The sequence below is a fragment of the Brachyhypopomus gauderio genome, chromosome 9 (genome assembly GCF_052324685.1).
Source record: "Brachyhypopomus gauderio isolate BG-103 chromosome 9, BGAUD_0.2, whole genome shotgun sequence".
In the NCBI taxonomy this organism is placed as follows: Eukaryota; Metazoa; Chordata; class Actinopteri; order Gymnotiformes; family Hypopomidae; genus Brachyhypopomus; species Brachyhypopomus gauderio.
Genome location: NC_135219.1, coordinates 11,312,475 through 11,333,752, shown reverse-complemented (window position 1 = coordinate 11,333,752; position 21,278 = coordinate 11,312,475). Strand labels below are relative to the sequence as shown.

Here is a 21,278-nt window from a genome sequence, read left to right as displayed (position 1 = left end):
ACATCTGGAGTCAAGGACTCATTACCCCAATCCATAAGAGTGGAGATAAATCAGACCCTAACAATTTCAGAGGCATCTGTGTGAGCAGTAATCTGGGGAAAGTGTTTAATAATATTTTAAATAACAGAATTCTGTCTTTCCTTACCGAACACGATGTCCTGAGCAAAAATCAGATTGGCTTTCTTCCAAAGTACAGAACTACTGACCACATTTACACCCTGCACACCCTAATCAACCAACATGTACATCAGACCAAAAATGGAAAAATCTTTGCCTGTTTTATGGATTTTAAGAAGGCATTCGATTCTATTTGGCACGAAGGACTCTATTATAAACTTCTAGAGAGCGGTGTAGGGGGCAAAGTTTATGACATCATCAAATCAATGTATTTGGGAAACAAATGTGGAGTAAGAATTGGAGACAAACACACAGAATTCTTCACTCAGAAAAGAGGAGTGAGGCAGGGCTGCAGTCTGAGTCCAACACTCTTTAATATCTACATTGACGAGTTAGCGGTGCAGCTGGAACAGTCTGCAGCTCCTGGTCTCGCCCTGCAGGACGGGAAGGTGAAGTTCCTGCTCTACGCAGACGACCTGGTGCTGCTGTCCCCGAGCGCACAGGGGCTACAGCAGCACCTGGACCTGCTGGAGCAGTACTGCCAGAACTGGGCCCTGGCAGTAAATCTGAAGAAGACCAGAGTTATGGTCTTCCAAAAGAAGCCCAGATGTCAGGAACACAGATACCAGTTCAGTCTGGGCAGCACCGCCCTGGAGCACACGATGCAGTACACTTACCTCGGCCTTGTTATTACTGCATCTGGGAGTTTCAGTATGGCAGTGAATGCACTAAAAGATAAAGCTCATCGAGCAATGTACGACATCAGGAGAAAATTCTACAATATCCACATTCCCGTTCCAATCTGGTGTAAAATATTTGATAGTGTGATTCAGCCCATTGCGCTGTATGGAAGTGAGGTATGGGGTCCACTCAGTCAGCAAAGCTACACTAGATGGGACAAGCATCCAGCTGAAGCCCTGCATGCAGAATTCTGCAGAATGATTCTAAAAGTCCAAAGAAAAACACCAACCAATGCATGCAGGGCAGAATTAGGCCGATTCCCATTGTTCATCATTATCCAAAAACGAGCTCTAAATTTCTGGATGCACCTGAAAACGAGTCCCAGTGATACGCTACATTTTAAGACGTTACAAACCCAAGAACTGAACCCCGAGAAGAGCCCCCTCAGTCAGCTGGTTCTGAGGCTTATTAACCCTCTAACAGATACTAACAGACAGCAGCCTCGTTCCAGCACTGCTTTAACCTCAAAACTAAACATTAACCACATCATCAAACGCAGTCAAAGGGATTATCTGGAACATTGGGGAAAAGAGATTCGGACTCAAAACAAACTTGAATGCTATCGGGCCCTAAAAACAGAGTATGAATTGGAAGAGTATCTCCTGACTGTCAGAGATACAAAGCAGAGACAGATCCTGACCAAGTACAGACTCAGTGACCACAGCCTGGCCGTAGAGAGAGGCAGGTATAAACAGTCCTGGCTGCCCAGAGAGCAGAGGCTGTGTGGTCACTGTACGACAGGTGAGGTCGAGACCGAGATGCACTTTCTTCTAAAATGTGAAAAATTCAGACCAACACGTGAAATTTACATACACAAATTCAAAAAGAAAATCCCAAACTTCCAAACACTAACACAAATTGAACAACTAAAAATTATTCTAGGAGGGGGACACAGCGCCCCCCTCGCTGCTAAATATGTATCTACATGTCACAGCCTGAGAGACAGTGGGAAACTACCCACCCCCCTTCAGCTTCAGAATGTAAATAATTAAAATATAATAACTTTTCCTAAATGTTATCAAATATGTTATTATTACTATTATTATGATTATTATTGTTGTTGTTATTGTTATTTGTCAATATTATTGTCATTGTTATCATTGTTTTTTTTTTTTTTTTTTTTATGCTTTGGCAACACTGTACCTTATACAGTCATGCTAATAAAGCTATATTGAATTGAATTGAATTGAAAATTGAGAGGGACAGACGAGAGAGAGAGAGGGGCCGAGACAGACGAGAGAGAGGGAGGGACAGAGACAGACGAGAGAGAGAGAGGGACCGAGACAGACGAGAGAGAGAGAGAGAGAGAGAGAGAAGGACCGAGACAGATGAGAGAGAGAGAGAGAGAGGGGGGACCGAGAGAGAGAGAGAGAGAGGGACCGAGACAGACGAGAGAGAGAGAGAGAGGGACCGAGACAGACGAGAAAGAGAGAGAGAGGGACCGAGACAGACGAGAGAGAGGGAGGGACAGGGACAGAGACAGACGAGAGAGAGAGAGAGGGACAGAGACAGACGAGAGAGAGAGAGAGAGAGAGAGAGAGGGACCGAGACAGACGAGAGAGAGAGGGACCGAGACAGACGAGAGAGAGAGAGAGGGGGACCGAGACAGACGAGAGAGAGAGAGAGAGAGAGAGAGAGAGGGACCGAGAGAGAGAGAGGGAGGGACCGAGACAGACGAGAGAGAGGGAGGGACAGAGACAGACGAGAGAGAGAGAGGGACAGAGACAGACGAGAGAGAGAGAGAGAGAGAGAGAGAGGGACAGAGAGAGAGAGAGAGAGGGGGACAGAGACCGACGAGAGAGAGAGAGAGAGGGACAGACAGACGAGAGAGAGAGACAGATACAGACGAAGGACATAGACAGATGAGAGGCACAGAGACAGAGACGAGAGAGAGGGACAGAGACGGAGACAGAGACGAGAGAGAGGGAGAGAGACAGAGACAGTATTTCACAGTAAATATAGTCAGAAACAGCACCATCACCACAGCTGCAAGTAAACAAAAACCCAAAAAGACACAGAGGGACTGTAAATGTCTGTACACACACACACACACGCACACACACACACACCCTTCCTACACTGTATAGATCCCTGTGGTATCTTGTATAAGAATGCATTTGAGTGTGTTTAGCAACACGTGTGAAGAGGTGAACAGGAAATACCTTAAAGAATGCATGTACGTGTGTGTGTACGTGTGTGTGTACGTGTGTGTGTACGTGTGTGTGTACGTGTGTGTGTGTACGTGTGTGTGTGTGTGTGTGTGTGTGTGTGTGTGTGTGTGTGTGTGTGTGTGTGTGTGTGTGTGTGTGTGTGTGTGTGTGTGTGTGTGTGTGTGTGAGAGAGAGACCGGGAGTATGACCACAGGTCAAATATACTGGACATAGAAAGGATTGAGCGCATTAGAGGCTGAGGGAGAGACAGAAAGGGACAGGGACCATACAGGACATGTCCAACTAAAAGACCATACAGGACATGTCCAACTAAAAGACCATACAGGACATGTCCAACTAAAAGACCATACAGGACATGTCCAACTAAAAGACCATACAGGACATGTCCAACTAAGAGACCATACAGGACATGTCCAACTAAAAGACCATACAGGACATGTCCAACTAAAAGACCATACAGGACATGTCCAACTAAGAGACCATACAGGACATGTCCAACTAAAAGACCATACAGGACATGTCCAACTAAAAGACCATACAGGACATGTCCAACTAAAAGACCATACAGGACATGTCCAACTAAGAGACCATACAGGACATGTCCAACTAAAAGACCATACAGGACATGTCCAACTAAAAGACCATACAGGACATGTCCAACTAAGAGACCATACAGGACATGTCCAACTAAGAGACCATACAGGACATGTCCAACTAAAAGACCATACAGGACATGTCCAACTAAAAGACCATACAGGACATGTCCAACTAAAAGGACATGAAAGGAGAGAAGATTTTTGGGGAAAATTTGAAGATTGCTTTTTCTCCAGGAGCCAGAGGTATTCACTGTAGTCTCTCTCTAGCTCTCTCTCTCTCTCTCTCTCTCTCTCACACACACACACACACACACACACACACACACACCAGGCCTACTCCTCTAGCCCTCATTACACTAGCAGACTGTGTCTAATGGAGTTGTGCTTTCCCAGAACAGTTCAGCTATCTGCAGCTCCGTGCTGGTTTAGGAGCTTATTAAAATAGTTCAAGGGAAACTCAGCAGAGCATTCTGGATCCAGAGAGGCCCGAAGCTGAGCACAGCTGACCCAGCACAGCAGACCCAGCACAGCTGACCCAGCACAGCAGATCTAACCCATCACTACTGTCAGCTTCAGCGATAGTTACAGCCGCATCACCAGACACAGCGTTCCAGACGAGCAGGTTCGGTCCGGAATGCCACGGAGAATCCGGAGGAGACGATGGGCCTCGCGATGGTACAGAGTGTTCCAAGCAGAGCTCCAGCATGAGAGGCTGAACGTTTCCCACGCCGAAGTGTGCACACCCCAACAGAACAGGGACGTGCTGCTGCTCTCTGATCCGTCTGTGCAGTCCTGCCCGTGCCGCAAACACGGCTGTAACGTGAGCGCCGTGCGCTAGCGAGAACTCTGCTGAAATGAGTTTGCTGTACTCCTCTCTGTTCTGTTTATTTTATTTACCCGTGTTTTCTTTCCAAATGAGCGTTCCTGTCCTTCGGCTTCCCGTAGGCGGGGAGCCGTCGTTGGGTTATGAGAGCGGCGGCGTTCGGCGGTCTGCTCTGGTCTGCCCGCTCTCCCCATGCATTCTTCTGGCCACAGCAAAGCATGCTGGGTAGCTGTTTGTGCAAGTTTAAAAGAGGCTCCTTCCCATCCTGACCAATCCCTGCACAGCCACACCCTGCTGCTCAAGAGGCCTGGGGCACTGTGGGAGATATCAGTGGAGAGGGTCAACACACACACACACACACACACACACACACACACACACAGTGGTGTGTCCATCTTAAACCCACTGTAGCGATGCTAACATTCCAGTGTGTGTGTGGTGTGACACTCGGTCCAGGTTTGGTGTGACCCCACTGAGTTGGTACCACAGTTACTAATGGCATTTAAATATGGTGGCGTCACAAGTTCAGCTTGAGTAAACAGTGCTGGCACAAGGTTTTCCCCCCAAGGTACAGCAGGCACAGAGCCCAGCAGACACCCACGCAGAGGTGTGTGTGTGGGTGTGGGTGTGGGTGTGTGGGTGTGTGTGTGTGGGTGTGTGGGGGTGTGGGTGTGTGTGTGTGTGTGTGTGAAGGTAATCTTGCTCTCTGAATGGATGATTGAGCAGTTTTGAGTTGATTCCAGTGTAAATTCCAACGACACTACTCAGGGTCAGGAGAATAACTGAATGTGTGTCTCTGTGCGTGCGTGTGTGTGTACGGTTGTGATGGGTGTAGCCGGCCGTACATGCAAGGTTGTTAACAAACACACTCTTTCACCCTTTACTGTAACCCCACTGGCCAGGACAGACTGACCTCTTCAGAAAAACGTATGTGTCTGTGTTTGTTTGTATTCATTCCAACCAACAGTAAAAACACACACTTAAGTTGTTGTTCTCATACGATCCGGAACAATCCGCTCACAGTTAGCTATAATAGCAGCACATTTTGGACACATTTTGAACAGTGTTGCATAATGAGATGAAATCTGGTCTGGACAAAACCAACAACAGGGGGAGTGGACATTTAGACTGGAAGTGTGTTCTTCTGGGCCACTGGAGTCCAGATCTGGAAGGATCAGAACCAGTCACACATACAAGAGTTGACGAATGGCCAACGTTTGTTTAATACTGCAGCCATGAACAGCACTCTGACCTTTTAACCTTTGGCCCCAGTTGAACTGAGGGGAATTTATTCTGTCTTGTTCTCCAAACATGCCAGAGGTCTGGGATTAGCGAAGAACTTGAGTTCATCCTGTGATCCTCTGCTGTCTGTCTGTCTGTCTGTCTGTCTGTCACTCAGTGCCAGTCTCTGTGTTTCTATGTCTAGCCTGTTTCTGCTGTTTGTACGTATTTATGGTTGTCTGTGTGTTTCTGTGGTTTTCTCTGCATCTCATACACACACACACACATCCACACACAGTTACATGACTGCAGTGGCTCCATGCTGTCAATAACACACATACACAATGTTATGGGAGATCACCTTTAACCCTTGAACCCTTAACCCAGCCTGGGGTCAGACCCCCTCCTGTGCGACTGCAGCCGTCCCTTCTGCCTGGTCAACATCTGACTGGAAAGACACACACACAAAAACACAAATTAATATATTCAACAGACCTTTATTAACTACACATTTCTTCAAGGCAATGCTGGAGGGAAAGATTGTGTGTGTGCATTCCAAGTTTCTATGTGTGGGTTTGTGTGTGTGTGTGTGTGTGTGTGTGTGTGTGTGTGTGTGTGTGTGTGTGTGTGTGTGTGTGTGTGTGTGTGTGTGTGTGTGTGTGTGTGTCCAGTTTTGACCATTTGTACAAACACCCTCTGTCTTTCTGTGACCCAGTCTGACCGTCCTCAACATCATTACCCTAAACCCTTCTCCTCTCTCTCTCTCTCTCTCTCTCTCTCTCTCTCTCTCTCTCTCTCCATCTCCCTGACTGTCTTCCATGTCCTCTGCCTGCATTCTTTCTATTCCTGTATCTGACTCACTGTTCCAGTGCAGCACTAGGTCTCTACCCAGTAGACATTCATCTCCTGCTTTCCTTCCCACAATCCTCTGTGTGAATGTGTGTGAATGTGTGTGGCGATCAGGTGTGTAGGTCCTTCCGTCCCCGTTCTCCTGTATGTAGAGTCATCCGTCTCTCTGAGAGGCGACAGAAAGGACTCCGAGGAAGAAGCCGATCTTTGAGCCCAAATCTTGGGCAAAATGCATCCAGCAATCTGGGAGTGTGTGTGTGTGCATAAGCCAGACGAGACTTATTTACACCGACTATCTTCCTGTGTTTAGGCCTCATGGATTACTGCCGGAAATGACACACACACACTCGCACAAACAGCAAGCAGTTTACTCCTCACAGGAAGCTCTGCTATCTCGCACACAAACACACACAGACAAGCACACACACACACATTCTTACTCATACAAACTAATATGTCTTACATCTAAGTACAGATTGACTAGAATTTTGGACAGTGAAACAGCTGTGTTTATTAAAGCTAAATGTCTGTTTGAGGTTGGATCAGTTCAGTGTGTGTGTGTGTGTGTGATTTGGTTTACGGAGTGGAGTGTTATTAACTGTGCTGATATATATTGTGTAGGTAGTAGCTTAGTGGAGTTCTGTTTGTGTGTTGGGGGGGGGTCTGTGTTTAAATGTGGTTCTCCGTGTGTGTGTTTTCTCTGTGTGGTGTTAGTGTGAGTGTGTGTATGTTTGTTGTCCATATGTGGTGTGTTTGTGTGTGTGTGTGTTTTCTTTGTGTGGTGTGTTTGTGTTTTTTCTCCATGTGTGGTGTGTTAGTGTGTGTGTGTGTGTGTGTTTTTTCTCCACATGTGGTGTGTTAATGTGTGTGTGTGTGTGTGTGTGTGTGTGTGTGTGTGTGTGTGTGTGTGTGTGTGTGTGTGTGTGTGTGTGTGTGTGTGATTTGTCTGTGTGTGTGTTTTTTTCTCTTTTGGTGTATGTAGTGTTAGTGTGCAAGTGTTTTTTCTCCGTGTGTGTGTGTTGTGTGTGTGTGTGTATGTTTCATCTCCGTGTGTGGTGTGTTTTGTATGTTTTGTCATCATGGTTGGTGTGTTAGTTTGTGTGTGGTGTCCTGCTCTATTGGTTTAGCCTTTAGCTAATCTGTGGTGAGGAAGGTGGGTCTTCAACCTGCTCCCCACTTCACTCTTCATCGACTCGTCATGCCTTATGTAGTGGTAGGCACATTGTAGGTATGCAGAGTCACTCTGGTGGTGATACTGTGTATCAGTGGGTCCCCTCCCAGAGTGTGGGCTTGTGGAGGCGCGTCAGATGGTGTGAGTGTGTACTGGGTGGGTCTGAAGGTCCATATAGGAGCCGTGTGAGTGCACACGAGGGCCACATGGAGGGCACACACCGGTGAATCAGATCACTGTGCCTTCTACATAGTGAATCTGGTGCTCCTTTAGTGTGTGTGTGTGTGTGTGTGTGTGTGTGTGTGTGTGTGTGTGTGTGTGTGTGTGTGTGTGTGTGTGTGTGTGTGTGTGTTTTCAAAGGATCTATTTGTGCTTTGTTAGTCTCCAGCTCATCGAGTGACACATGTCAAGGTGTACACACACACACACACACACACACACACACTAAAGGAGCACCAGATTCACTATGTAGAAGGCACAGTGAGGATCTGAGGATCACAGAATCAGTTTATAGCAAATGTTCTGTTGAATGACACTGGCATAGTTTGGAAATTCTCTGCAGTGGGGCTCTTCCACCATGGCATGCTGGGACAGGACCAAACAGGGGGCGTGGCAGGGGGCGTGGCAGGGGCGGGGCAGAGGGCTGGACAGACCTGGCTTTGCTCCACTTGTTTTGTGGTTATGCCTTTAAGTGATGGTCATCAGATCTGCAATGTTGGGCTCTGTGGTTCTGGGCTCTATGATGTTGGGCTCTGCGGTTCTGGACTCTGTGGTGTTGGGCTGTGTTGGGTTGGTTGGTGTTGGGTTGTCATGTTGGGCTGTGTGGTTGTGTTCTCTGGGTTTTCAGTGAAATGTGAGCTTGGAGAAATGTGCCCCACTTTAATGTCCCTGCAGCACTGTACTGACAGCTCTGTTTACATCTGTGCTCAGAGCCCACTTGTTTAGCAAAAAGGAAATCAAATTCATGTGTGAAGGGGCTGTTTGGAGGGATCACCCCCACCTCAAACACACACAGTTCAGGACGGTGAAACGTAAGGGGGGTGGAGAGGCCTCAGGCTTTGTGCTGGTCTCTGGGAGTGTTTAAATTTTCCTTCTGTTTTTCTGTTCCTGGTGTTTGTTAGTTTATTCCTTCTCTCTCTCTCTTTCTCTCTGACTCCATCTTTTTTTGCTTTTCTCCCATCTCTAGGGTTGGGTATCATTTGGCTTTTTTCTGATATCAGTGCAAACTTTGTGCCTGTACCAAAGCGGTAACAAACACTCAAACAGCAGCCCAAATAGCCTTCATAAATCAAGTGTACCGAAATCTGTTTTGCGATTCAGTCCAGTAGATGTTAGTCATTTAGGAACCCATGTCTTATTGGTTCTGAATTTTGGTACCCTCCTCATCTCCCTGCTCCTGTACTGCAGGCTCTGTTCAGCTCTGGTGTTACTGCAGGGTGTAGACAGGTGTGTGGCTGGGCTTTGGTGTTACTGTAGGGTGTAGACAGTTGTGTGGCTGGGCTTTGGTGTTACTGTAGGGTGTAGACAGGTGGACAGGTGTGTGGCTGGGCTTTGGTGTTACTGTAGGGTGTAGACAGGTGTGTGGTTGGGCTTTGGTGTTACTGTAGGGTGTAGACAGGTGTGTGTGGCTGGGCTTAGGTGTTACTGCAGGGTGTAGACAGGTGTGTGGCTGGGCTTTGGTGTTACTGCAGGGTGTAGACAGGTGTGTGGCTGGGCTTTGGTGTTACTGCAGGGTGTAGACAGGTGTGTGGCTGGGCTTTGGTGTTACTGTAGGGTGTAGACAGGTGTGTGGTTGGCTTTGGTGTTACTGTAGGGTGTAGACAGGTGTGTGGCTGGGCTTTGGTGTTACTGTAGGGTGTAGACAGGTGTGAGGCTGGGCTTTGGTGTTACTGCAGGTTGTAGACAGGTGTGTCGCTGGGCTCTGATGCTGATCTAAAGTTTAGACGCCTAAACGGATTTAAACTAAGGCTGGGTTTAGATCTTCATGTCCCATGCCATTTTTCCTCTTGACTTTGTCTTCCTTTAGGAAGAATTGAATGTGTTGAGATGACTGTAGAGAACGTCTGGTGCCCTCGTGACGTGTCTGGGTTCAGCTTATCAGGGTGTGGGCCAGACAAGATAAGTAGATATGTATGTATTTATGTGAGTGTGCATTTGTTTACTTTTGGAGCAGGGAGTGTCTGTCCATGTAAACCCCTGATACTGGGTCCCATACACAGACAGAAGCAAAAAGTGTTTAAGCTCTTAATGAAGTTATAATTGTTTCATTCCTTGCATTACAAACTCATAACTGAAGAAACCAAATTCACCAGAGTAAGAGAGATGAAGATGAATTGCTGAACCATAACCTGATGCATAAGAACTGTTTAATGAATAAGCAGAGGGATGAAAATAAGGTGTCTTAAAGGAGATAAGAGGGTCTTAAAGGAAGAGTAGGGAGGGTGAAAGTGTTGGGGAGGGGAGGGGTTGGTCGAGAGGGTGGTGTTGGGTAGGGGAGGGGTTGGTAGAGAGGGTGGTGGTGGTGTTGGGGAGGGGAGGGGTTGGTAGAGAGGGTGGTGGTGGTGTTGGGGAGGGGAGGGGTTGGTAGAGAGGGTGATGGTGGTGTTGGGGAGGGGAGGGGTTGGTAGAGAGGGTGGTGGTGGTGTTGGGTAGGGGAGGGGTTGGTAGAGAGGGTGGTGGTGGTGTTGGGTAGGGCAGGGGTTGGTAGAGAGGATGGTGGTGGTGTTGGGGAGGGTAGGGGTTGGTAGAGAGGGTGGTGGTGGTGTTGGGGAGGGGAGGAGTTTGGTAGAGAGGGTGGTGGTGGTGTTGGGGAGGGGAGGGTTTGATAGAGAGTGTGGTGGTGTTGGGGAGAGGAGGGGTTGGTAGAGAGGATGGTGGTGGTGTTGGGGAGGGTAGGGGTTGGTAGAGAGGGTGGTGGTGGTGTTGGGGAGGGTAGGGGTTGGTAGAGAGGGTGGTGGTGATGTTGGGGAGGGTAGGGGTTGGTAGAGAGGGTGGTGGTGGTGTTGGGGAGGGGAGGGTTTGATAGATAGTGTGGTGGTGTTGGGGAGGGGAGGGTTTGATAGAGAGGGTGGTGGTGGTGTTGGGGAGGGGAGGGGTTGGTAGAGAGGGTGGTGGTGGTGTTGGGTAGGGGAGGGGTTGGTAGAGAGGGTGGTGGTGGTGTAGGGTAGGGGTTGGTAGAGAGGGTGGTGGTGGTGTTGGGGAGGGGAGGGTTTGATAGAGAGGGTGGTGGTGGTGTTGGGGAGGGGAGGGGTTGGTAGAGAGGGTGGTGGTGGTGTTGGGTAGGGGTTGGTAGAGAGGGTGGTGGTGGTGTAGGGTAGGGGTTGGTAGAGAGGGTGGTGGTGGTGTTGGGGAGGGGAGGGTTTGATAGAGAGGGTGGTGGTGGTGTTGGGGAGGGGAGGGGTTGGTAGAGAGGGTGGTGGTGGTGTTGGGTAGGGGTTGGTAGAGAGGGTGGTGGTGGTGTTGGGGAGGGGAGGGGTTGGTAGAGAGGGTGGTGGTGGTGTTGGGGAGGGGAGGGGTTGGTAGAGAGGGTGGTGGTGGTGTAGGGTAGGGGTTGGTAGAGAGGGTGGTGGTGGTGTTGGGGAGGGGAGGGTTTGGTAGAGAGGATGGTGGTGATGTTGGGTAGGGCAGGGGTTGGTAGAGAGGATGGTGGTGATGTTGGGTAGGGCAGGGGTTGGTAGAGAGGGTGGTGGTGGTGTTGGGGAGGGGAGGGGTTGGTAGAGAGGGTGGTGGTGGTGTAGGGTAGGGGTTGGTAGAGAGGGTGGTGGTGGTGTTGGGGAGGGGAGGGGTTGGTAGAGAGGGTGGTGGTGGTGTTGGGGAGGGGAGGGGTTGGTAGAGAGTATGGTGGTGGTGTTGGGTAGGGCAGGGGTTGGTAGAGAGGATGGTGGTGGTGTTGGGGAGGGGAGGGGTTGGTAGAGAGGGTGGTGGTGGTGTTGGGGAGGGGAGGGGTTGGTAGAGAGGGTGGTGGTGGTGTTGGGGAGGGGAGGGGTTGGTAGAGAGGGTGGTGGTGGTGTAGGGTAGGGGTTGGTAGAGAGGGTGGTGGTGGTGTTGGGGAGGGGAGGGGTTGGTAGAGAGGGTGGTGGTGGTGTTGGGGAGGGGAGGGGTTGGTAGAAAGTATGGTGGTGGTGTTGGGTAGGGCAGGGGTTGGTAGAGAGGATGGTGGTGGTGTTGGGGAGGGGAGGGGTTGGTAGAGAGGGTGGTGGTGGTGTTGGGGAGGGGAGGGTTTGGTAGAGAGGATGGTGGTGATGTTGGGTAGGGCAGGGGTTGGTAGAGAGGATGGTGGTGATGTTGGGTAGGGCAGGGGTTGGTAGAGAGGGTGGTGGTGGTGTTGGGGAGGGGAGGGGTTGGTAGAGAGGGTGGTGGTGGTGTAGGGTAGGGGTTGGTAGAGAGGGTGGTGGTGGTGTTGGGGAGGGGTTGGTAGAGAGGGTGGTGGTGGTGTTGGGGAGGGGAGGGGTTGGTAGAGAGTATGGTGGTGGTGTTGGGTAGGGCAGGGGTTGGTAGAGAGGATGGTGGTGGTGTTGGGGAGGGGAGGGGTTGGTAGAGAGGGTGGTGGTGGTGTTGGGGAGGGGAGGGTTTGGTAGAGAGGATGGTGGTGATGTTGGGTAGGGCAGGGGTTGGTAGAGAGGATGGTGGTGATGTTGGGTAGGGCAGGGGTTGGTAGAGAGGGTGGTGGTGATGTTGGGTAGGGGAGGGGTTGGTAGAGAGGGTGGTGGTGGTGTTGGGGAGGGGAGGGTAGAGAGTGTGGTGGTGTTGGGGAGGGGAGGGGTTGGTAGAGAGGATGGTGGTGGTGTTGGGGAGGGTAGGGGTTGGTAGAGAGGGTGGTGGTGATGTTGGGGAGGGTAGGGGTTGGTAGAGAGGGTGGTGGTGATGTTGGGGAGGGGAGGGGTTGGTAGAGAGGGTGGTGGTGGTGTTGGGGAGGGGAGGGGTTGGTAGAGAGGGTGGTGGTGGTGTTGGGTAGGGCAGGGGTTGGTAGAGAGGATGGTGGTGGTGTTGGGGAGGGTAGGGGTTGGTAGAGAGGGTGGTGGTGGTGTTGGGTAGGGGTTGGTAGAGAGGGTGGTGGTGGTGTTGGGGAGGGGAGGGGTTGGTAGAGAGGGTGGTGGTGGTGTTGGGGAGGGGAGGGGTTGGTAGAGAGGGTGGTGGTGGTGGAGGGGAGGGGTTGGTAGAGAGGGTGGTGGTGGTGTTGGGGAGGGGAGGGGTTGGTAGAGAGGGTGGTGGTGGTGTTGGGTAGGGGTTGGTAGAGAGTGTGGTGGTGTTGGGGAGGGGAGGGGTTGGTAGAGAGGGTGGTGGTGGTGTTGGGTAGGGGAGGGTTTGGTAGAGAGGATGGTGGTGGTGTTGGGGAGGGTAGGGGTTGGTAGAGAGGGTGGTGGTGATGTTGGGGAGGGTAGGGGTTGGTAGAGAGGGTGGTGGTGATGTTGGGGAGGGGAGGGTTTGGTAGAGAGGATGGTGGTGATGTTGGGTAGGGCAGGGGTTGGTAGAGAGGATGGTGGTGGTGTTGGGGAGGGGAGGGGTTGGTAGAGAGTATGGTGGTGGTGTTGGGTAGGGCAGGGGTTGGTAGAGAGGATGGTGGTGGTGTTGGGGAGGGGAGGGGTTGGTAGAGAGGGTGGTGGTGGTGTTGGGGAGGGTTTGGTAGAGAGGATGGTGGTGATGTTGGGTAGGGCAGGGGTTGGTAGAGAGGATGGTGGTGATGTTGGGTAGGGCAGGGGTTGGTAGAGAGGGTGGTGGTGATGTTGGGTAGGGGAGGGGTTGGTAGAGAGGGTGGTGGTGGTGTTGGGGAGGGGAGGAGTTTGGTAGAGAGGGTGGTGGTGGTGTTGGGGAGGGGAGGAGTTTGGTAGAGAGGGTGGTGGTGGTGTTGGGGAGGGGAGAGTTTGGTAGAGAGGGTGGTGGTGGTGTTGGGGAGGGGAGGGTTTGATAGAGAGGGTGGTGGTGGTGTTGGGGAGGGGAGGAGTTTGGTAGAGAGGGTGGTGGTGTTGGGGAGGGGAGGGTTTGATAGAGAGGGTGGTGGTGGTGTTGGGTAGGGGAGGGGTTGGTAGAGAGGGTGGTGGTGGTGTAGGGTAGGGGTTGGTAGAGAGGGTGGTGGTGGTGTTGGGGAGGGGAGGGGTTGGTAGAGAGGGTGGTGGTGGTGTTGGGGAGGGGAGGAGTTGGTAGAGAGTATGGTGGTGGTGTTGGGTACGGCAGGGGTTGGTAGAGAGGATGGTGGTGGTGTTGGGGAGGGGAGGGGTTGGTAGAGAGGGTGGTGGTGGTGTTGGGGAGGGGAGGGTTTGGTAGAGAGGATGGTGGTGATGTTGGGTAGGGCAGGGGTTGGTAGAGAGGGTGGTGGTGATGTTGGGTAGGGGAGGGGTTGGTAGAGAGGGTGGTGGTGGTGTTGGGGAGGGGAGGGTTTGGTAGAGAGTGTGGTGGTGTTGGGGAGGGGTTGGTAGAGAGGGTGGTGGTGGTGTTGGGTAGGGGTTGGTAGAGAGTGTGGTGGTGTTGGGGAGGGGTTGGTAGAGAGGGTGGTGGTGGTGGTGTTGGGTAGGGGAGGGTTTGGTAGAGAGGATGGTGGTGATGTTGGGTAGGGGAGGGGTTGGTAGAGAGGGTGGTGGTGGTGTTGGGGAGGGTAGGGGTTGGTAGAGAGGGTGGTGGTGATGTTGGGGAGGGGAGGGGTTGGTAGAGAGTGTGGTGGTGGTGGTGTTGGGGAGGGGTTGGTAGAGAGGGTGGTGGTGGTGTTGGGGAGGGGAGAGGTTGGTAGAGAGTGTGGTGGTGTTGGGTAGGGGAGGGGTTGGTAGAGAGGGTGGTGGTGGTGTTGGGGAGGGGAGAGGTTGGTAGAGAGGATGGTGTTGTTGGTGGTGTTGTTGGGGAGGGGTTGGTGGAGAGTGTGGTGTTGGGAAGGGAGTCTCTCCTCTCCTGCTCTGTCCAGATGGTCTTTCTGCTGATACGCTGTTTTCACTTTGGCCCACAAGAAATCTACTTTGAGCTCTGCTGTGTTTGCCTTGTTCTGCTTTGTAATGCTGTCTCAGTTGAATAGTGTCGTCATGGCAGCAAAAAACCAACCCCCCCCCCCCCCCCCCTCCCCGTGCGCCAGACGGATCACCTTGGGTTGGTGTTTCCACATGAAAAAGAAAACAAGCATGAATAGTCTAATGTCCCCTGAAGGAAAATGGTTTTTGTTTTTAATTACAAAATGCAGGTATGTTGCTGTAATGAATGTAGTGCGTGCGTGCGTGCGTGCGTGCGTGCGTGCGTGCGTGTGTTCCGTGTCTTTGAGCAGAACAGCTGGTGTACCTGTGCTTCTCTGACTGGTGTGTCACCTATAGTCATGCTTCCTGCAGTCATTTCAGTCCCCTGTCAGTCAGACCTCTCTCTACGCTTTCTTTTAGCTCTCCCTCTCACACACACACACACACACACACACACACACACACACACACACACACACACACACACACACACACACGCACACACCCCTCTACATACATATACACACACTCTTGAAGCACAGTTTTCTCTTGATTCAGGATTACTGTAAACTTCTGACTAGCGTTTCCCGTCTTGATGTTAGTGTGCCAGGCCGTTCCCCACGTGTGGGGCCACTCAGTGTTATGATAGAAACATCACTGCTCACTCAGCTCCAGCAGTGACTCAGCACAGCTGCACACTGGTGGGCGGGGCTTGAGTCAGCCACGCCTCCAAAACACAAGCATGCCCTTTCTGCAACATACTTTCTTAAAAAAAAAAGATGCCACCTAATGCTCTCTCTTTTCCCTCCCATTCTTTTTTTCTTTCCCTTGTTCTTTTTCTTTCTTTTTACTTACTCCTGTCCACTGAAGACAGTTAGGGTAACAAGAATTCGGCTACAGGAAACGTTTTGACTCTAGCGATTCAAATCAGATCTGTGTGTGTGTGTGTTACTGCTTTGAACCTTCGCAGCGTAATCTTGAGCAGCGTAATCTTCCTGTATATACCTGACTAGTCAGTTGACGTATAAACACCTGTGTCGTCTTTCAGGTATGGTGTGATGTACCTCCCCTGTCTCACAGACGAACACACATTTTATCTCTAACATTTAGTCCGCAATAAAACATTGCCTGTAGACTTTTCCTGTGAAAATTCTTCACTGATGCCTCCCGTGATTGTAAATTCTTATTACTCAATGTGTAGACAGGCTTCCACACATACCACAGGAGAAGGTGTGAAACGCCCTGTGTGGTTCACCACTGCCCCCTACAGCTGATCACTCACTACATCCAGCATCACCACACGAGTCCCAAAAGACAAGGTCGGAATTTTAGAACTTCCTGGATCATGGAACAAATGTTATGATTTGGATAATAAACTGGTTTCACCTTCGAACACCACAGAGGCACTTTGTGCACTAACTGATCTAAATGTCATCTTGTCCAATTTCATCTTGTCCAGTTTCGGCTTATTCAGTTTCTTGATAAAAACTGTGTATTTGACTGCAGCAGTGTCTCCTCCCTATACAGTTTTACCACAGTGCTCTGCAGTTCTGTCTAAATTTAGTCCTGATCCTTATAATGTGTTGCTCACCCATAAAAGATCAGTGCTGCAAAAACTCTTATTTTGAAAACCACCCTTCTCTTCTTACCTTACTCAGATGTACACGCACGCACGCACACACACTCACACACACACACACACACACGGACTCGCTGACTCATTGAGTCACCCCTCCTTGTGCGTGTGTCCAACACAAAAACTAGAATCAGATGTTGGAGTTTAACCCTTGCACATTTTTGTGTGTGTGTGTGTGTGTGTGTGTGTGTGTGTGTGTGTGTGTGTGTGTGTGTGTGTGTGTGTGTGTGTGTTTGTTTGGTTAGGTGCCCTTCAGTGTTTCAGTCTGTCACTAATTATTAGGTTGTCGTCTTCAAGTTCTCTCCGAGCCCATTTTGTTCTGTTAAGCGTGGTGACCGTAGTTTCAGGCAGATGGAGGAGCGTTAGCTGTGATGTCAGAGTCGTGGAACGTGTCTGTGTGTCCTGGTGTTCATGGACGTCCTCCACAACTGGGCGTGTTCACGTGGGAGTGGTGCGCAAAGCCCACGCCCTTCTGTCTGTCTTCTCCTGTCTTTCTTATAGTTGATATCTTCATCTCTGTGTTCATCGGCAAGAATTACGTATTTATCTGGAATATTGACCATATTGACGTGCTCTGTAAATCCGTATTCATAGCCGTGTTGCGTTACTAATTAAAGCGCTCACTTGTTTGTTTGTGCGTGTCTGTGCATGCGCACGTGTTTGTGTGTGCGTGTGCGTGCGTGCGTGTGCGTGCGTGTGTGTGTGTGTGTGTGTGTGTGCGCGTGTGTGTGTGCGCGTGTGTGTGTGTGTGCGGTGGGGGGGGGGTGCCTCAGGGTTTGGATGTGCTTGCTCTTATCTGGTAATGGAACCATACGACCTCCACATCAATGACTCGCTCCAACACAGACGTGCACACAAAAGACAAAATCAATCAGAATGCAAATCACAGTAAGAGAAGAGACTTCAGAGCAGCGCAGATATCATCCCACTTAAGAATGCCTTTGTTGCTTATTTCTGCCAGATGTTTTTGTAGCTTTTGAAAATGAAATGAAATGTGCTTGTTCTTTGTGGGAGCGGGTGTGAACTCTGTGGAACAGTAGCGTGTGTAGGTTTAGAGGATGTCTCAGAGGCCGGGTCAGCAGGCTCTTGTGTTGTATGTGGTTTTTTTTTTGCGTGTGTGTGGGTTATCTACTGGTGTTCACAGCCTTACCTGAGCTGTGTACTGTATTACACAGTGAGGATGGCTGCATGTTGTGTGTGTATGTGTGTGTGTGGGAACATACACTCATGTCTGTGTGTGCATGTATCTCTGAGGTGTGATCCCACCTGGCTCCTGGAGAGAACCTCCAGCTCACTGGTTTGGCTCAGGCAGGGGGGTTGTAGGGTGGAGGATGTAGGGTGGAGGCAGGGATTGAGGGTGGAGGCTGGGGTTGTAGGGTGGAGGTTGTAGGGTGGAGGCTGGGGTTTGAGGGTGGAGGTTGTAGGGTGGAGCTAGGGGTTGTAGGGTGGAGGTTGTAGGGTGGAGGCAGGGGTTGTAGGGTGGAGGTTGAAGGGTGGAGGTTGTAGGGTGGAGGCTGGGGTTGTAGGGTGAAGGTTGTAGGGTGGAGGTTATTGGGTGGAGGCTGGGGTTGTAGGGTGGAGGTTGAAGGGTGGAGGCTGGGGTTGTAGGGTGGAGGTTGTAGGGTGGAGGCTGGGGTTGTAGGGTGGAGGTTGAAGGGTGGAGGCTGGGGTTGTAGGGTGGAGGTTGACGGGTGGAGGTTGTGGGGTGGAGGCTGGGGTTGTAGGGTGGAGGTTGTAGGGTGGAGGCTGGGGTTGTAGGGTGGAGGTTGTGGGGTGGAGGCTGGGGTTGTAGGGTGGAGGTTGAAGGGTGGAGGCTGGGGTTGTAGGGTGGAGGTTGTAGGGTGGAGGTTGACGGGTGGAGGTTGTGGGGTGGAGGCTGGGGTTGTAGGGTGGAGGTTGTAGGGTGGAGGCTGGGGTTGTAGGGTGGAGGTTGTAGGGTGGAGGCTGGGGTTGTAGGGTGGAGGTTGTAGGGTGGAGGTTGAAGGGTGGAGGCTGGGGTTGTAGGCTGGCCCACAGCTGGACGCTGCTTCACCAGCCGCACAACTGATGGTCTCCTGCCCCGCATGGCGTTTATCATGAGGAGTGGGAAACCTCTTTAGTTCAGACGGCAGTTCAGTGCACTGGCCTGATAAAGACATGAATTGGTGACTCTGTTCGTCCATCAGCGTCCTGGTCACTTCCTCCAAGAGAGTTTCCAGCTGCAAGCTGACCTTGAAGTGAAGCTAATGACCTCCACCACAGTCTCTTACCATGTAGACTCCCTGTCTTACAGTTTATCTCTCTCTCTCTATCCATCACTCTCACACACCTTTACTTTGTCCATCACACTCCCCCTCTCACTATATACATATATCCATCACACTCTCTCTCTCTATCCATCTCTCTCTCTCACACACATACACACACTCTCCCTCTATTTCTCATGTCTGTTTAAGCCTTCTACACCAAAGCCAACTGCTGTTGTGGTCATACCTGTTGACCCCAGCGTCCACACGCAGTGACGGGGCTGTGTGCAGGTGTGGCTGTGTCTGTGGGGTGTGGCTGTGGGGTGTGGGGTGTGTCTGTGGGGTGTGGGGTGTGGCTGTGTCTGTGGGGTGTGGCTGTGTCTGTGGGGTGTGGCTGTGTCGGTGGGGTGTGGCTGTGGCTGTGGGATGTGTCGGTGGGGTGTGGCTGTGGGATGTGGCTGTGGCTGTGGGATGTGTCGGTGGGGTGTGGCTGTGTCGCTGTGGCTGTGTCGGTGGGGTGTGGCTGTGTCAGTGGGGTGTGGCTGTGGGATGTGTCGGTGGGGTGCTGTGTCGGGTGGGGGTGTGGCTGTGTCAGTGGGGTGTGGCTGTGGGATGTGTCGGTGGGGTGTGGCTGTGTCGCTGTGGCTGTGTCGGTGGGGTGTGGCTGTGTCAGTGGGGTGTGGCTGTGGGATGTGTCGGTGGGGTGTGGCTGTGTCGCTGTGGCTGTGTCGGTGGGGTGTGGCTGTGTCTGTGGGGTGTGGGCTGTGTCGGTAGGGTGTGGCTGTGGATGTGTCGGTGGGGTGTGGCTGTGTCGGTGGGGGTGTGGCTGTGTCGGTGGGGGTTATGGGCATGGACGTAATTTTGATTTCAAAAGTGGGGGGGGACATGGATTCGTCGCTATTTAAACATTTGGTTTTAACCATAAAAACTGGGGGGGGACCAAAACCGGCTTTTGAAAAAGTGGGGGGGACATGTCCCCCCCGTCGCCCCCCCCAAATTACGTCCGTGGGGTATGGGTGTGTCAGTGGCTTGGCTCTAGTCGTGTTGACCTTGAACAGCCGAGCCCTTTGTTGTTAGACGTGGTGTCTACTATTTCCATCTGTTTACGTTTGTAAACGAGCATCGTCTGCTGTGGCAAAGGGGTCTGCTATGGTCTGCTATGGGTCTGCTATGGTCTGCTATGCCTAGGGATTCTTTGTCTGGTTGAAAAATGAAGCATCGCAAAGCAGTGGCCTGATTTTACTTCTCTCTCTCTCTCACACACACACACACACACACACACACACACACACACGGACTGTACACATGAAAACACACACTGTACACAGAAAACTGACCCTTGGAAAAAAGTACTGGAGTCAGAAAAAGTACAAAAGTCAGAAAGTACACAAAGTTTTGACAAAAGTGTGTGTGTGTGTGTGTGTGTGTGTGTGTGTGTGTGTGTGCGCGCGCACGTGTTGTTTTAGTTCAGTTGTTTATACTCCTCGTCTCTCTCTCTCAGCAGTTCTCCACAGAGCACAGAAGTGTAGTGATGGATGCCAGTTTTCCAGTTTGACGGCACTTTCCTGAAATGTCGTCTTTTTGCAAACAATGGGATTCTGAAGGAATTACTCATCTTTTCAAAGTGTTTTAATTCATACGTGTGTGTGTGTGTGTGTGTGTGTGTGTGTGTGTGTGTGTGTGTGTGTACATTTGTGTGTCTACTGAAAATATATTTATTTAAAATTTCACCACTTTATAACATTCCCTTGGTCCATTTTTCACAAGTGGTGTGTGTGTGTGTGTGTGTGTGTGTGTGTGTGTGTGTGTGTTCGTTCATACATTCAACATGAGTCTCAGTCATCGCATTAATATGTTGTGTTTTGTTTACCTTTTGGCTAGTAGTGAGCCAGTCTAAACCAAAGCAGCCAGACGTATCTTTAACAGTCCCCATCCAGCTCATAAAAGACCATGAACTACACACACACACACATAGTGCCACACACTGCTACTTTCACCCTCTACCTAAAACAACCAGGTTCCCGCTCCTAAAATGGCCGCCCCCCCCCACCCCCCCCCCCCCCCATTTATACCCCTGAGGCCCCACTCCCCTGAGGGCCAGAGAAGGCCTCCATTGTGTAGGACAGGGCGCCTGGCTTTGGTTAGTGCCAAACTACACATTCTCTCTCTCTCACTCACACACACACACACACACACTCAGCAGGGCCCAGCTCCCTCTAGAGGTCCATCTGGAGTTCATTTCCTGTTTGAGACAGCTAGTATGCATGTAGCAGGCGGAGTCTGGCACCCTTGTCTGATTGGACCGGAGTGTGAGATGAAGCGTGAGTAGCACCCTCTCACTTAACCTCTTTCTCAATTAGATTGTATAAATTTGGCCTGACTGGTTGATGATATTAAGTTGCCAGTTTGGATTATTCAGTGGGCAAACCGAAATGCAGGAATGCAGTAGCCAATCAGAATTTTTTTGCAGCAAAGAAGCAGACCACTAGAGCAATTACAATTACTAGAATTACTAGAATAATTACAATTTCTCTCTTTATGTTATGCAAAGAAGCATAACGTTAAATCCTGTTTCAGTGGGAATAAATGGGCTTCCCAGTTAGCTGCTGTTTTCAGTACCATACTTGTACTCTCCAGATATGCTAATATTAGCTTTCCAGTCTGTAATGATCTTTGTGGGTAATTAGAGATAATGTTGTTTGCATGTGTCGACAATAGAGACACATTAAGTAATTGGAGCGATTAGGGCCCACGCTGGCTGGGCTGCTGGCTTTTACCTTTTACACTTCCTGTTATTAG

At 50.8% G+C, this 21,278-nt stretch overlaps 1 protein-coding gene across 1 annotated transcript in view; it reads left to right on the top strand.

Annotated features, from left to right (window-relative positions):
- The window catches only part of scfd2 (sec1 family domain containing 2), a 39,831-nt gene extending 19,782 nt beyond the window's left edge, over positions 1–20,049 (top strand). Inside the window, exon 5 of the mRNA XM_077017102.1 lies at positions 19,981–20,049. Within this exon, the coding sequence (XP_076873217.1) occupies positions 19,981–20,034 (54 nt within the window). The 3' untranslated portion in view covers positions 20,035–20,049. The remainder of the gene's footprint in view (positions 1–19,980) is intronic.
- Positions 20,050–21,278: the final 1,229 nt, after the last annotated feature.